Genomic DNA, 15,396 nt, shown 5'->3' with positions numbered 1-15,396 from the left:
CGTCGTTGTGATGGTTTACTAGAAATGGTGAACTAGAGAGAAGGCTCAGCATTCAAGAGCACTTGCTGCTCTTACAGAGGCCTCAGTTCACTTCCTGGACCGACATGGTGGTTCACAATCATCCACAACTCCAGTCCAAGGGATGAACATCCACTTCTGACCTCCACAGGCACCAGGCACACACACTGCACAGACATGTATGTAGGCAAAACACTCAAAGGAAAAAATGTAAAAGGAAAAATTTAAATGAGCATGTTCCTCACAGGCCAGGCCTTTGGACACATGGTTCCCAGTGGGTGGTGCTATTTGGGGGGTTTAGGAAGTCCATCACTGGGTGGACTTAGAGCCCACTGCTGGCCCTCCTTCAAGTTTGCACTCTCTGCTCTGTGCTTGAGGTTTCAGATGGGCTTTCTCAGCTTCCTGCTGCCTGCTGTCCCCGCAATTATGGACTCTCCTTTGGAACCTTGAGCCAAAACAAACTCTTATAAGCTGCCTTGGTCAGGTCATTTTATCACAGCAACAGAGAAGTAGGGGATCCAACCAGGCACAGAGTTGAGGCGCACTGACAGCCAAGCACATTCCACAGTGTTAGAACGGCAGCGCCAACTCCATCATCTACAGCTTTTGTGGAGTTCTTCTCACATCCCGAAGCAGTGATTTACCAGCCACCGAATGAAACAGCATCCGTTCTTAGTGGGAATGGAGCAGGTAAGTGCTTTTCCAGGCATTTCCAAGGACCTAAAGCACTTGGGCCAAACCACTTCTCTGGTTGAGCAGAGTACTTTGGTCTTGAGGACTCATGGCTTGATAAGTAGAGAATTCTAAGGCAAAAGTAGCTGAGCCTGATGTCAGCGTTCGAAGCACAGTTGAATAGCCCTAATGAAAAGAATTTCAGTTTGTTACTGCATTTAATTGAGGCCTTAAGTTTCTTTTCCTGCTGAGTGTCTTTAAACCACAGCGGAGTCATACCACTGCCTCCAGGTAGATCTTTTTAGAAAAAAGCGATAAAGAAAGAAAAAGAAGGGTTGGAGATTTAGCTCAGAGGGAGAGCGCTTGCAAGCACAAGGCCCTGGGGTTCGATCCCCAGCTCAAAGAGACAGAGAGAGAGAGAGAGAGAGAGAGAGAAATACTATGGCAAACAGGAAAATCAGCATCGGGTAAGTCAGTTGTGCGTTCATTCAGAGGCTCAGGAATTTGGTACTCTGACTCTGTCCTTCCTCCCTAGGGTTGGTACCCGGTGCCTATCCCAGGAGCAGGAGTCTCTGGTTGGGGAACAGAATGATGCAGGCTTCAACACTAAGGCAGGAAGGGAAAATGGCCATTCTGACTGACCACATTTTGGTACGGTATGCCATAATCTTTGTGGTCCTAAGGTTGGGAATAGCCTGTCTGAAGTGCTATGTTCCCGAGCTCTCGCCCACCACTGAAGGCCAAAGTCCTGTCATTCCTGATGGTTGATACTTGGCACACATTCTCTAAGCCAAGTGCGGATGCCGCAGGTGTGAGTGACATACTCAGATTAGATCTCCAAATCAAAGTATGTACAGTTCAAACGCAAAGAACTTACCGTAATTTCCGCTAAAGGAACAAATCCTATAACAACTCTGTTGTCCTGGCGAGTCTGAATTTCCTGAATGTCCCCTCTTCTTTGTGCCAAATCTGCCAGGACAGGGCTGAGGTAATCTCTAGTCACTGTGACCTCCAGACTCATCAGTGGCTCCAGCACCTGCTTGTCCGCTTTCTTTAGGGCCTGAAGGGATTTCATAAGTTGAACAAATTTCTCTTCAAGTAAAAGGAAGTTACATAAAAACTGGAAAACTGAACTATTTCCTATATTCCTGAGCCCAGGGCTCTGGTAACCTCATTGCTTTGATAACTGATTCTACACAGTAGTGGTCACATGCTGGAGAGGGCACCAGTCAGGACAACAGAAACGTTCTCTATAAACAAACCCTTTCTTGTCTGGCCACAGTTACAATCTTAGACTTCAAAGGCTGGGAAAGGAAGCTGAAAGTGTTCTCAAGGTGACTGTGTGGGAAAGGGAAAAGTTAAGGGAAAGATGAAGAGCAGCGCTCCCAGAACCGCCCGCCTTCTGAAAGTTACCCAATGCGGAGCTGCAAGCCAACGGCAGCCTCTGAGGGCCCCGCTCTTGTCCTCCAGTGCCGACTCTGGCTCCCCGGAGTGCCGCCAACCAAGCTCAGGTTTTCTTATCTACAGATGGCATTCGCCGTTTTCAGCTCACTTGCACACACTTCTTGGACTTCCTCTTTTCAGCAAACACCAATAACTCCATGCCTATTGCTGGTGTCCTGATTCAGACCTAGCTACTCCTGTCTGTCCTAGACTGTCTTTCCCACGCCAGTCACTTCTGTGCTGACGGCACTTCAGTCACAAAGTCCAGACTCCTTACGACAGGGTACAGTTTTCCCTACCGACCTCACTTTACTTTCCAACGCTAAGTTAGGGTGCTCCCACACTGGGAGACAAGCTTGGCAGTTGTTAGCTCTGCTGGGTGACCGAAGCGAGAAGCAGACTCGAGGACATCTCCTCAGGTGACCACATGCTTGATACTTTGAGAGGAAAAATGCTCGGCCCAAATCTGTTTCTCAATGGGACTGATCTGGCTTTTTAATGAAAGCAATCTTATTTGAACAAACTCAAAAATTGGAATTGATAATTACATTTTCATTGACATTTACATTAAAGCCCAATGTCAAGCTAACCCCAGACCTGTCCATCTAAATCCATCATGCTTGCAGCTAATGGCTGTGTGTTTGGAAAGGGAAAGCACAGATCTTTTGCTAAAACCAGGATGTTTTAATAGCAATCTGTGTGACCAGTAATTTTTAAAATCTTTCAAATGAAAACTTGGTTTAAGAGGTCAAAGATTCCCTATGCAAGAACCAGTTTAAACTTTTTAGAACTACATTTACTGGTGTGTGTAGCATGTGCTCATGAGCACCACAGTGCATATGTGAAGGGCAGAGGACATCTTCCAGGAGTCAGGTCTCCTTTCTACTGTATGGGTCCTGGGATTAAACCAAGACCCAGACTTGGCAGCCATCTTGATGACCCCATGGCGGCAAGATCCTAAGGTCAAGCTCTGTCGGCATAGCTGCCTGTAGTGTATGGTGCTCCACTCAGTGCATTCCCTCAGAGAGCAAGCATGGAGACTGCTCTATACCTTCTGGACACATCTTGAGATACAGGCATTAACCATAGTTGTCGAGGTTCCAGGGTGAATCATCAATGAGTGCAACTTTATTGCCACATCATGAACTGGAGAGCCCAGTAAAGGTCCTGAGTAAGGGGAAAGTAAAGCAGAGTAATATAAACAATACAGTAACAGAACAATGCAACAAAACCACACCTGAAGTACAAAGAAACACAGAACACTGAAGCATCTCTAAACCATGGAATAATCAGGAAGCAAGCAGTGGAACGCTGAGGCAGAGTATGCTGCTATGTACAGGAAACCGGCTCAGACTACCGGCTGAGACAACAGGAGGATTGAGTAGTCAAGGGGGAGAGTGTGCTCTTCTTTGCGTCCCTTACCCTGGAGGCATGCACTGTGGACTGCATTTTCAATGGCCTCACGGGAGGCCTGCACCAGGTCTTCACTGACACCGTCAGCATACTCAACCACGGCCATGCCAGCTGGTGCCTCCACTGGCCGGGCTTCCAGCTCTGTGCTCACAAAGTGCCGCTTGTCTCCTAAAGTCCTGTCCAGAGTATCTGAAAAGAAACACATAAGAAATGCATGAAAAATAAAGAGAGGCAGACAATGCTAAACTTTCGGCCAAGAAATGAAGGAAGCCAAAGAAAGATGCCGGGAACAGACTGCCAAGGGATATAGGCTGCCCTGGCTAAAACTGCCTACTTCTGAGTCCAGTCAGTAAGAGTATCAAATGAATGGCCCAGTGCTAGTGGTGCACGCCTTTAATCCCAACATTCGGGAGGCAGAGGCAGGTGGATCTCTGTGAGTTCCAGGCCAGCCTGGTCTGCAAAGCAAGTGCCAGAATAGCTAGGGCTACACAGAGAAACCCTGTCTTGAAAAAACGTCCGTGCATGCACACATATGCGTGCACACACACAGACACACACACTATCAAATAAATGGAATAAATGACCAGAGCTTGAAAAAAAGGTAACAGATTATAAAACATCTAGAGAGTACAAAAAGCTGCTAATGAAAACTATAAAACTTCTTCCTCTGCCAATTTCCAAATTATTAAATTTCATACATTCTAGCCAGGCTGTGGTGGCACACGCCTTTAATCCCAACATTCGGGGAGGCAGAGCCAGGTGGATCTCTGTGAGTTCCAGGCCAGCCTGGTCTACAGAGTGAGTTCCAGGACAGGCACCAAAACTACACAGAGAAACCCTGTCTCGGAAAAAACCAAAAACAAACAAACAAAAATTCATATATTCTTTCAGCAACATTTAATACTTCTTTCCAAAAAAACTTTCTTGGAATATAGGTAAACAGTTTTCGTGGTTTTATTATTATTTTTTTTAATCTACTTTTTTTCTTTTCTTGAGACAGTGTCTCACTACGCAGTCCTGACTGTCCTGAACTCACTTGGTAGCCCAGGCTGGCCTTGAACTCACAGAAATCCGCCTGCCTCTGCCTCCCGAGTGCTGGGATTACAGGTGTGCACCACCACGCTAGGCTTGTCTTTAAGTGCCGGGGATTGAACCCAGAGGCCTTGCTCCACCACTGAGCTGTGTCCACATTCTTACAGCTCTGGTCTCCGACAGCTGCCCCCAGCGTTCTACTGAAACAAACTGCCACATCCGCGTGAGTAGCAACGGAAGGCAGCGACTCAGATCCCAGATTCGAAACTAAAAGTGCGCCTTTATGATTCCTTTTGAGCTCACTATTATGAAATATCCAAGAAAGTATCCATAAGCTCAAGAAAAAAAATAAACACGAAACCAAAATTTCTAAAGAAATAAATTGCCAGTCCCTTCTTTCCGGAGCACAAGTCATCCACAAGCATTCCCACGACTGTCTAGTGTCGTCTGCACACCCCTGTGCACAGCTGTTCACTTCCCCCACGACTGTCTAGTGTCGTCTGCACACCCCTGTGCACAGCTGTTCACTTCCCCACGACTGTCTAGTGTCGTCTGCACACCCCTGTGCACAGCTGTTCACTTCCCCCACGACTGTCTAGTGTCGTCTGCACACCCCTGTGCACAGCGCTCACTTCCCCCACGACTGTCTAGTGTCGTCTGCACACCCCTGTGCACAGCTGTTCACTTCCCCCACGACTGTCTAGTGTCGGTCTGCAACACCCTGTGCACAGCGCTCACTTCCCCACGCTGTCTAGTGTCGTCTGCACACCGCCTGTGCACAGCTTTTCACTCCCCCCACGACTGTCTAGTGCGTTGCCACACCCCTGTGCACAGCCTCTTCACTTCCCCAACGACTGTCTAAGTGTCGTCTGCCACCCCTGTCATCAGCTGTTCACTTCCCCACGACTGTCCTAGTGTCGTCTGCACACCCCTGTGCACAGCTGTTCACTTCCCCACGACTGTCTAGTGTCGTCTGCACACCCCTGTGCACAGCTGTTCACTTCCCCCACGACTGTCTAGTGTCGTCTGCACACCCCTGTGCACAGCTGTTCACTTCTGCCTCGTCCTTTTTCCCAGGCTGTCCCCATCCCAGCCGTGCTCCTTGATCTATCAGTAAGCACTTCACACTCCCCGTTAATGGCCTCAGATACTTGTGAATTCACACCACTCCCCAGTAGTGTGCAATTGCTATACTTCACCTTCTCCCTGGTGTTTAAGGACTCCATATTTGGCAGGAACATAGTTTTCCAGCTGGCACGTGGTTCCTGTAATCTTGGGACCTCTCTTCCCCTTTTTAAAGCATTTATTTTCTCTCTGTATAGTGCCTTACTGCAGACGCCCTCAAGCCTGAGGCAAAACACCTCTCTGGAGGCCTTCTGCTTCCTTCAGCTTCCTTGGGATGCTACCTACTCCTGAGTACCCAACAGGAAATCCTTCTTAAAGTTTCTCGGGCCAAACGGGCTCTGTAAACTTCAGCTCACAAACCTGTATTAGAAGCTTACAATTACGAGTTCTGGTACTTGCCCTCCACTGCTGCCGCCTGCTTTTGTGGAGAAGTGGCCTCCAGTGCCGGGACAGAGGGGACAGCTGAGTCCCCAGCTGATGGCTGTAGAGGTCACTTACTTTCCCAGATTCTTGGTTCCTCTTCCTTTAAAACCAGAGTTTCATGCTAACCAGCTCTGGCATTAATTTATAGGAGGGTATTATTCACATTTACCTTGATCTTCATTGTTGCAGACGTACAATCCAGAACAGAGCTCCTGTGTCGCTGCATTTATGCTCAGCTAATTTTTCAAGTGTCACTGAAATGTGGTCACCTAGACTCAACAAATTTTGGGTGTGCTTACGGGCACTTCATTATCCTAAGCATTTCTGGTCCGTGTACACTTCACTTTGGGGTAAATAGCGCTCACTGTTATTTTGCTTAAGGGAACCAAATACAGAAAACCTGAGCACTTACATCAAGACAGAAACATACAAACTGCACTTTCTTTAGAATGCGATCAGCACTCATTTCACAAGATAAATATAATCCACTGACTTCAAATTCTCATACTCATTTCAGTGGTGAGTACAAAGTGGAACAAGCCATCCATTTCGCTGGCTTATCCTGTCCCAGAACCGCTGGAAAACGCACTTGTCTGATAAGTAGGTAGTAACTGCTCTAGGCCTTCTATGTTTACCAAATTTTTTTTTTTAATTGATGCAGTAAAACTGTGGGAGACACCAGAAACTGTGACCCCCTATTTACACAACTAAACACTGAACAAACCCAGAATGTCCAAATGTTTTATTTTTTACCTGTGGCACGAACTGAGTTTAAGATGGTTTCCCGGTATGCCACCTGCAGAGGCCCTAGATAGGTCTCTAGGCCATATTCCCTCTTGATTCGGTCATGAATAATCTCAATATGTAACTCCCCCATACCACACAGGACCGTCTGTTCATAAAAGGGAAAAAAACAAAACAAAATACTATATACAGGGAAAAAAATTTAAATATTATAAAAAGTAATGATGTTCATGTATTTAAGTAATTTTCTATAATTACAACTGAATTTCTTTTGAAAACTTTCTGGGGACCCCTATAGGAAAATATTACTGACTTTTCTGGCTAGGATAATAAATCAATTGTAGTGTCCTTTTATGACAGTTTAATTACCAACTGGGTAAGTTAAGTAGCACCAAGTTACCTAATCCCTGTATCAAATTCTGGCCAATGCAACAGGAGTACAATCCATGTTCTGGATTATGATTTTTATCTTCTTTCTTGGTATGCAGTTTGTTTATTATGTATTTGTTCATTTACTATTGTATGTGTGGTATGTTTGTGTATGATGTAGAGGAGAGGCATGTGTAGATGTCAGAGAAGAACTTATTTGGATTCCAGGATCCAACGCAGGTCATCAGGCCTGTGCAGCCAGTGCCTTTACTCACTGAGACTTCTTCTTGGCCCTAGTTTTTAATATTTCATGTGTATGGATGTGTTGCCTGCATGTATGTCTGTGCCCAATGGCATGCCTGTGCCTGCTGAACTAGAACAGAGCACTGGAGTCCCTGGAACTGGAGTTACAGGTGGTTGCAAATCATCATGGGGGCTGGGAACTGCATCCAGGTCCTCTAGAAGAGCAGGCGAGTGCCTTTGACCACTGAGCCGTCTCTCCGGCCCTGGTTTGCTTTTGTGACAGGGTTTTACTTGTGTGCAGTCCAGGTTCACCTTAAACTTGCAGCAATCCTATCCTCTCAGCTTCTTGAGGGGCGGAACCACAGGCCTGAGCCACCAAAGACCCGGTGAAACCCTTTTTACCAGGGAGGGGGTATTTTTCAGCCAGGGTCTTGTTATATAGCTCTGGCTATCCTGGAACTCACTTTGTAGACCAGGCTGTCCTAGAACTCAGAGATCCACTTGCCTCTGCCTCTCAAGTGCTGGGATTAAGGGCGTGCACCACTACACCCAGCTAAAATCCTTTTCTTGATGAAAGAGCAGGCAGCTGTTTGAAACTATGCTGAAGCCACTGCCCTGAGAATGGGGTAAATAACTTCCCTCTAAAACCTCCCAACCACACAGACAGTTCCTAAATGTTGTAGGCAGTGACAACCCCCTAGGCTAGTTTGAACATGCATATAACAGAGAAATTGGCTTCTATAAGCATCAGGGTAAAAGACACAAGAACTGAACCTTATTTCAAAACTTCTCAAAAGCCCATATTATAGAAACACAAAATTGATGGGGAGTGATATGTGAAATGTAATTATTTTAGGGAATTGAAGAGAATGTTCACTTAGAATGACAATATACATAAAGAGAAACTTAAATTATGAATCTGAGCTTTTTCTTCCAGGAGCATAGAGTAGTCAATGTTATATACATGTCCTACTTCCTCCCTTCCCCCTCTCCTAGGGCTGGGTAATAATATACATACTTGTCCAGAGTCAGGATCAAGCCTCACTTTCAAACTAGGATCTTCACGTTGAAGGCGTTCCAAGGCATGATCCAAATCTGAGTGATTAAACAATACCTATTGTTATCTTCACTTCATTTCTAAGTAAATTAACAATAAATCTGAAGTGGGGAGTATCGATTAACAAGCAGGTGCATTGATTTAAAAAAGGGAATTTCAAAAAGCCATAAATGCAGAGACTAAAACAAGGTAAGACAAAATTCCAATAAGAGGTGCTTGAGAGTGAGTGGTGTGCAGACGTCTCCACGGTGAGCTGCGTAAAGCAACAGGCAGATGGCAGCAGCCAGACGCCAGCCAATGAAGAGAAGCGTTAGATGAGAAGGAAGATGCCAGGCAGGGAGAGCATGCTCTGTCTAATAGGCCACGATGACAAGTTTGGCTTTACACTGGGAAGCCACTGAAGGACTTAAAAAGGGTCAGTAACCTCATCTGGTTCTATTTTGTAAAGACAAATCTAGGAGCTGACCACCCACACCCATCCACACACACACACACACACACACACACACACACACACACACACACACACATGTATGTATAATATGCCTTTAAAACCACTGGCTACAGTGGTGAGCCAGCACAGGGAAGATACAATTCCACCTGACACTCTATGGTGAATTCTCAACTACAGGAGAAATGAGGGCAAATCACTGCATGAAATGTGCTATGTGGAGTAAGGCGACAATAAACTTAGCTGATAAATATGCCTGCCTTCTTTATAAAAGCTCTGCGGACTGAAAAGTGCAGCCGAAGAAAAGGCTGACCCACAGATAAAAAGCTAAGCTTTACCAACTATATTCACTCAAATTGTTCTTAGGTATATAAACCAGGCTTTCTAGAGCTGTGCTGTCTAATAGCAGCCATTTTAAGTATTGCTGGCCTGAATTAACAGGCACTATAAATGTAAAATGGACAGCAGATTTCAGAGACTTAGTATAAACACAGCACTTTAAAAAGATTATGTGCATCACTTCTTTGACTTCTTGTATGTCTGGGCACCGTCCATGCTGATGTCCTCGAAGGCCAGAAGAAGGTGCCAGAGTCTCTGGAAATTGAGTTACAGACGGTTGTAGCCACCATGATCCAGCACTGAATGCTGGAAAGCCAACCCAGCCCTCTGCAAGAGGAGCTGGTACTCTTAACCACTGAGCAATCTCTCTTGATCTCATTAATACTCTTTATATTGGGGCTGGAGAGATGGCTCAGAGGTTAGGTGCACTGACTGCTCTTCCAGAGGTCCTGAGTTCAATTCCCCGCATCCACATGGTGGCTCACCACCATCTGTAATGAGATCTGGTGCCCTCTTCTGGACTGCAGACAGAACACTATATACACAATAAATAAATCTTTAAAAAAAAAAAAAAAAAAAAAAAAGAAAGAAAGAAAGAAAGAAAGAAAAGAAAAGAAAAAAAACTGTTTAAAAACTGAATATCTCTTATCTGAAATACTTGAGATAAAAATTGTTCAAATTTCATGCATTTCAGATTGGGGATTTTGCTACATCTTTTCTTTTTTATGTGTTATGAATGAGTGCCTGCATGTATGCATGCACCAATAACTGGCTGGCACTGAGAAAACCAGAAGAGCATCAGATCCTTGGAACTTGAGTTACTGGCCGCTGCAAGCAGCTATGTGTGTGCTGGGAACTGAGCTCAAGACCTCTGAAAAAGCAGATGTTCTTAGCCACGGAGCCATTGCTCCAGCCCCTGCCACATCTGCCTGACATAAATACTGTTCCTTCAGCAACTGGACAAGAAAAGAACAGCTTCTTTCATTACTCAGGGCCTTACATCTGCCCTCTGATCTCTTTCATGTGCACCCCAGCCGGGTAGACGAAGAACTGCAACCCCACCTGGCTAGAGATGTTCTTGCCCACTACATCTTAGGAGATGCGGAGGGGAATAAAGATTGCTCTTGTTCTCCCCTAATCTGTGAGTCCAACTTGTTCTTAAGGGGATTAAAGAAAACTATAAAGTTTGTCTTTAGGTGGTCTTCATAACTGAGAATTCATTGAGAGTCTTACAAAGTGTTGATGTTTGAGTTGAGACCTAAAGAGTTTTAAAGACACAAATTCAGGGGAAAGCATTACAATGTAAGACAGGTTCAGGGGAAACCATTACAATGTAAGACAAGTTCAGGGGAAAGCATTACAATGTAAGACAGGTTCAGGGGAAACCATTACAATGTAAGCAAAACTAGGTGAAAGAAGAGTAACTACAATGCAAAATGGCAAGCCATCTTCAGGAAAGCAGAACTGGTTGGTACTGTAGATGCAAAGAAGTAAATCAGTTACAGTTCATGTCCTAACTAATCTAACACACTAGGAGGGCTGGGCAGGGTAGAGTCAATTGCCTGGACTCCCATAAAAACCATTACAAGGCCAGTGGTGGTGGTGAACACCTTTAGGATGAGGCAGGCAGATCTCTGTGAGTTTGAGGCCAGCCTGATCTACAGAGTGAGTTCCAGGACAGCCAGGGCTACTCAGAGAAACCCTGTCTCGAAAAAACAAAAACAAAAACAAACAAACAAACAAAAACCCCACATCAACAAAGAAACAAACAAAAGCATTACAAGAACAAGAATGAGAAGAATATGAAAGTAGAAAAATGGCTAAGATATACATGGAGTTTGTAAAAATCAAAGCGACTTAGGTAAAACCCCAGACCAAACCACAAGAAATGCTGACCAGCAAGGGCAAGTGAAACGGAACTTCTATGACACAGGAAGTCTCCTGAGGACTCACCGAGACGGCTTCCTACACTGCAGACACCAATGAACTGACACACAAACGCTGTCCATACCTGGCTGCTTAGCCACTGATGGCGGTTCTATGGTGCAGAAGTAAACAGGTTCTGGAATCTCCACCCCAGCCAGCAGCAGACTCTCTGCTTCACTGTTTTTCCCGTGCTTCTTTTCTCCTCTCCCTGCTCGACGGGCTGCAGCTAAGGCGCTGGACTTGGAAGAGACGATGGTGTCTCCAGTGGCAGTCTGTAAGCAAACGGGACAGCTGCTTCCACCCAACACCACAAGACAAAACGTAGATAGTGTAGCACATCCTTCTCATTCAACTCGAGAAAAATAAATTCACAGATCTTACAACTTTACATAAACAAAGCTCATTTACCTTGTGTAAGAACTCTATCTAAAATGTCACTGTAATAAATTCTAACAAATAATGAAATATATCCACACCAAAATTTACTGGCAAAAAAATGTATCCATCTGCCTGAATTTCCCATCATGGCAAGGCAGGTTCAGTAAAACTCATGAAGTATTTTAACACCAGTTAAGAATTTCTTTCTATTTTACAGGAAATTCTCTATTAACTCGAATATCCAACTAAGCAGAACACACACACAGAGACACCAAGTAAAAGCTCCATGGGGATCAGGCAGTATTTTAAGTCAACTTAAGATGCGTTCATGACAGTACGGACTATCCAGGCTGTGCTGGTTTCCCTCAGTAGACTACTCTCCAAATGTCTGTAGTGCTCCTTCAAACATGCACAAGGAGCAGGTCCTGCCTTTAGGAAGACAGAAGACATTAATAACACCAGGTTCAGCCAGGCATGGCAGCACACACCTTTAACCCCAGCACTCGGGAGGCAGAGACAGGCAGATATCTGAGTTCAAGGCCAGCCTGGTCTATGGAGAAAGTTCCAAGACAGTCATGGCTGCACAGAGAAATCCTTTCTCCAAAATCCCCCAGGTAAAAAATTCAGACCATGAAAGTTTTCTCCTAAACATTTTTTAAACCTGCAGTTAATCATGAAGAGTTAAAAAGGTTAAAGTAACAATTTTTATCCCAATATGAGATATGCCAAAGTTTAACAGAAAACTACATTTGACTATCTGAATTAAAAGAAAGTCCTGAGTTTTAACCCACCCAAACCAGATGTGGCTCCAAGTAGATCCTTCCATCCACTCTATAAATATCTAGGCTGCATCTACTGTGTGCAAACACTGATGAGCTGTAGGCTGAGAACCCACTGGGAACCAAAGAAACCCAAACCCTGGCCCTTAAAGAGCCCTCGATAGCAAAATGTCTTTCATCATTACCTGATCAGTGGTAAGGTTAGATCAAACTTTCTGCCATGATCAAAACACGTAAATGCTCAACAAGCATGGCGGTGGACCAGCAAGGGCTGGACAGCAAGTTCAAGGCAAGCCTGGGCAACTTAGTGACAGAGAAAGAGAGGACCCCCAACTCCCCTATATATAAATAGACAAAGATTCCATGTGAATAAAATAGTATTTTAAATAAACTTGACACATACATTTCAATAAGTAGTAGACTTTACTTGGAGTTGAACTTCATTTGACTATAATCCATCCTGTCTGTGGGTTTCTCTCAATCTATTTTTCTTTCTAGAAAATGTATGACATTCAACAATATTGAAGAATATGCTATCATATTCATATAACAGACATTTAGATGAGTTGTGAATTTTTTCCTATTATAAACTGTTTATAAATCACATTTACATGATTTGCTATGGAACCCATGTGGTTACTCACTTGCTTAAGACCAACCGTCAAAGCGATGTTACCGGCCGTCAGGGAAGGGATTTCTACGTGTTGGTCAGCAAATGGCAGAAGCAGACGACTCATTCTCTCCCTATAGAAACCATGATTTTTATCAGTAAAGTGCTTTTAAATAAATGAGTGCAGTTTTAGAAAATAACCAAAACTCCCCCTTACGTGCAGTTCCTATTAATGTTATGGATGGCCAACTGGGGGGTCAGTGTGCCTGGAATAAATGCGCAGGAAAACCAGGGGTCCTCTCTGTTTGTCATGCAGCACTTTAAATGCCAGTGCACACAAATCATCCTTGTACCACTGCCTGCAAGACAAAGGAGGTATTAGAGGCACCCAGCTGTGTGCACAGGTCATCCAGGTTCTCCCACAGACCTCATGCTTCTTTAGCAGAGCTAACAAGGCCCGGGAAGTATCGTCACTACAGCCCTCTCTTCCATCACTGACAAAATACTTAATGGAGGTCTTCCCAATAAATCTTGAAAACTAAAACAAACAATGATGGGTTCTCTTTCAAGTACTGCCATATTTGCAAATATCTTCAATGCACAAACTCTCTCCTTGAAAAGCTCCTTCAAAGGTCACAAAACCAAGGAATCTACAGGATAAATGAACATTCTTTCTAATCATTGCTGACAGGCTCTCACTTCACTCAGTGTCTAGCTGAGTAATACCATCAATCTCCAGTAGAAACTGGGACTTGTTTACAGTATCCTTAAAGAAATGTAAAAGTTTGAGTTTTCCTGAAATTGACAGATTTTCTGCAGAAGTGCATTTTTCTGAGCAAAGATAAATGGTATTTTCATCAATCTCAAGGAAGTCTATGACTCAGAGTAAATTAAGCACTTCTAACAATAGCCTTTCTCTAATCTCAGTCCTAGTTTGTCTAAATTTAACACTGAAGGTATAAATATGGAAACTTTCTACATGCCAGCACTGGCCCTTATGCTTAATAAATAGTGACTCACTGGACTATTCTAAGTCATACGAGATGGCTTCTATCGCCTACACTTCATTGATGCAGAGATTAAGTAACCTGGATTAGCTGGGACAAGGCTAGGTGGCATGAAGCCATGCCCACACCCACTTCACATGATGTCTTTCCAATGGAGATGTGAAAAATGATTACTGTCCTTGCTAACACAAACCCATTTCTCTGCTCTTCTGCTTAACGCTACTTCCGATGTTAGAGCTCTACCATGCAAGTACAGAGTTAGAGAGCAGGAAGAATTCAACGGCCTTTCTCTAGAGCCACAGAATGTTTCACCACAGGAAAATCCTGAAATGTAGATGAATATAACCATATCTACTAATGAGTAACAACCTTAAACAAAAACAAACAACAAACAAACAAAAACCCAGCAGAGACAGCAGAACCAACATACACAGGAAAAAACCACCTTCATAGTTCTACCTACAACTATGACAGGTTTTAAAAGAGGGCAAAAATGTCTTTTTCAAGTGAAAATTGCTGTGGCTCTCTACGTTACAGAGACATTCTCCACACTGCTTTGTAATGACCACTTGAAATGGCTGCAGCCGTATGACTTTAGTCACTTGGTCACATACTTACAGAAACCCATACTCGCGCTCTTCAGGTGACGGTAAGTACAGAGTAACGGCATCCAGCAAGGGCTGAACGCCCTTGTTTTTCAAGGCACTCCCACACAGCACAGGCACCGCAGCCTGAGCCAGCGTCACTCTGTGGATTGCAGTCTGTAGCTAAAGGCAGACACAGAAAATGAACATGGATCATCAGTGCACAGTACACAAGTCCCGGTCAGAATCTCTCAGCAGGGGCTTTCCCTGAACGCCCATAAAAAACAGCACTCTTCCCCATACCTCCATCATTCTGTATGGCTTTACTTTTATATCATTAGTCACTACTCAGCATATTGGATGTTGTCTCTTATTCACTAGAATAAGTCTTTATGAGCATTACAGCGAGGCTTCTGAAAATACAGCAAAGCTTTAGAAGATAGAAAAGTTTAAGGCATAATAGATGCTTGAAAATACTGAAAAGGGGCTGTATGCACTGGGGCTCATCTCTGCATTATGCCCAGTTATGGTTTTCTGCAGCGGTCTGTTCCTGCAAAGAGGAGCTTCTCTGATGCATGATGGGAGCCACACTTAACCTGTGGGCATAAGGACAAGGTCTAGAACACAGTTAGGACTTCTGCTGCCCCAGAAGTGGCGGTAGGCGCCCCTAATCTAAGAGTCACGACCTCACTAGCCCCAGGAGTTGTCGAGGTTCCCAGTACCAGGGATAATTACCCCTTACTGAGTGGGTCTCAGGCCCAATTAGAGAGCTACTGATATGAG

General features: G+C 44.4%; 1 protein-coding gene across 1 annotated transcript in view; it reads right to left on the bottom strand.

The window, feature by feature from the left end:
- Positions 1 to 200: 200 nt before the first annotated feature.
- Gfm2 (GTP dependent ribosome recycling factor mitochondrial 2) overlaps positions 201 to 15,396 on the bottom strand; it is a 36,280-nt gene continuing 21,084 nt past the window's right edge. The window contains 11 exon segments of the mRNA XM_036207220.1: positions 201 to 876; positions 1,568 to 1,750; positions 3,185 to 3,300; positions 3,556 to 3,735; positions 6,880 to 7,018; positions 8,501 to 8,577; positions 11,341 to 11,527; positions 13,057 to 13,156; positions 13,240 to 13,289; positions 13,291 to 13,381; positions 14,648 to 14,796. Of these exon segments, the coding sequence (XP_036063113.1) occupies positions 739 to 876; positions 1,568 to 1,750; positions 3,185 to 3,300; positions 3,556 to 3,735; positions 6,880 to 7,018; positions 8,501 to 8,577; positions 11,341 to 11,527; positions 13,057 to 13,156; positions 13,240 to 13,289; positions 13,291 to 13,381; positions 14,648 to 14,796 (1,410 nt within the window). The 3' untranslated portion in view covers positions 201 to 738.

The sequence above is a fragment of the Onychomys torridus genome, chromosome 15 (assembly GCF_903995425.1).
Source record: "Onychomys torridus chromosome 15, mOncTor1.1, whole genome shotgun sequence".
Taxonomy (NCBI): Eukaryota; Metazoa; Chordata; class Mammalia; order Rodentia; family Cricetidae; genus Onychomys; species Onychomys torridus.
This window is presented reverse-complemented; position numbering and strand designations above follow the sequence as displayed.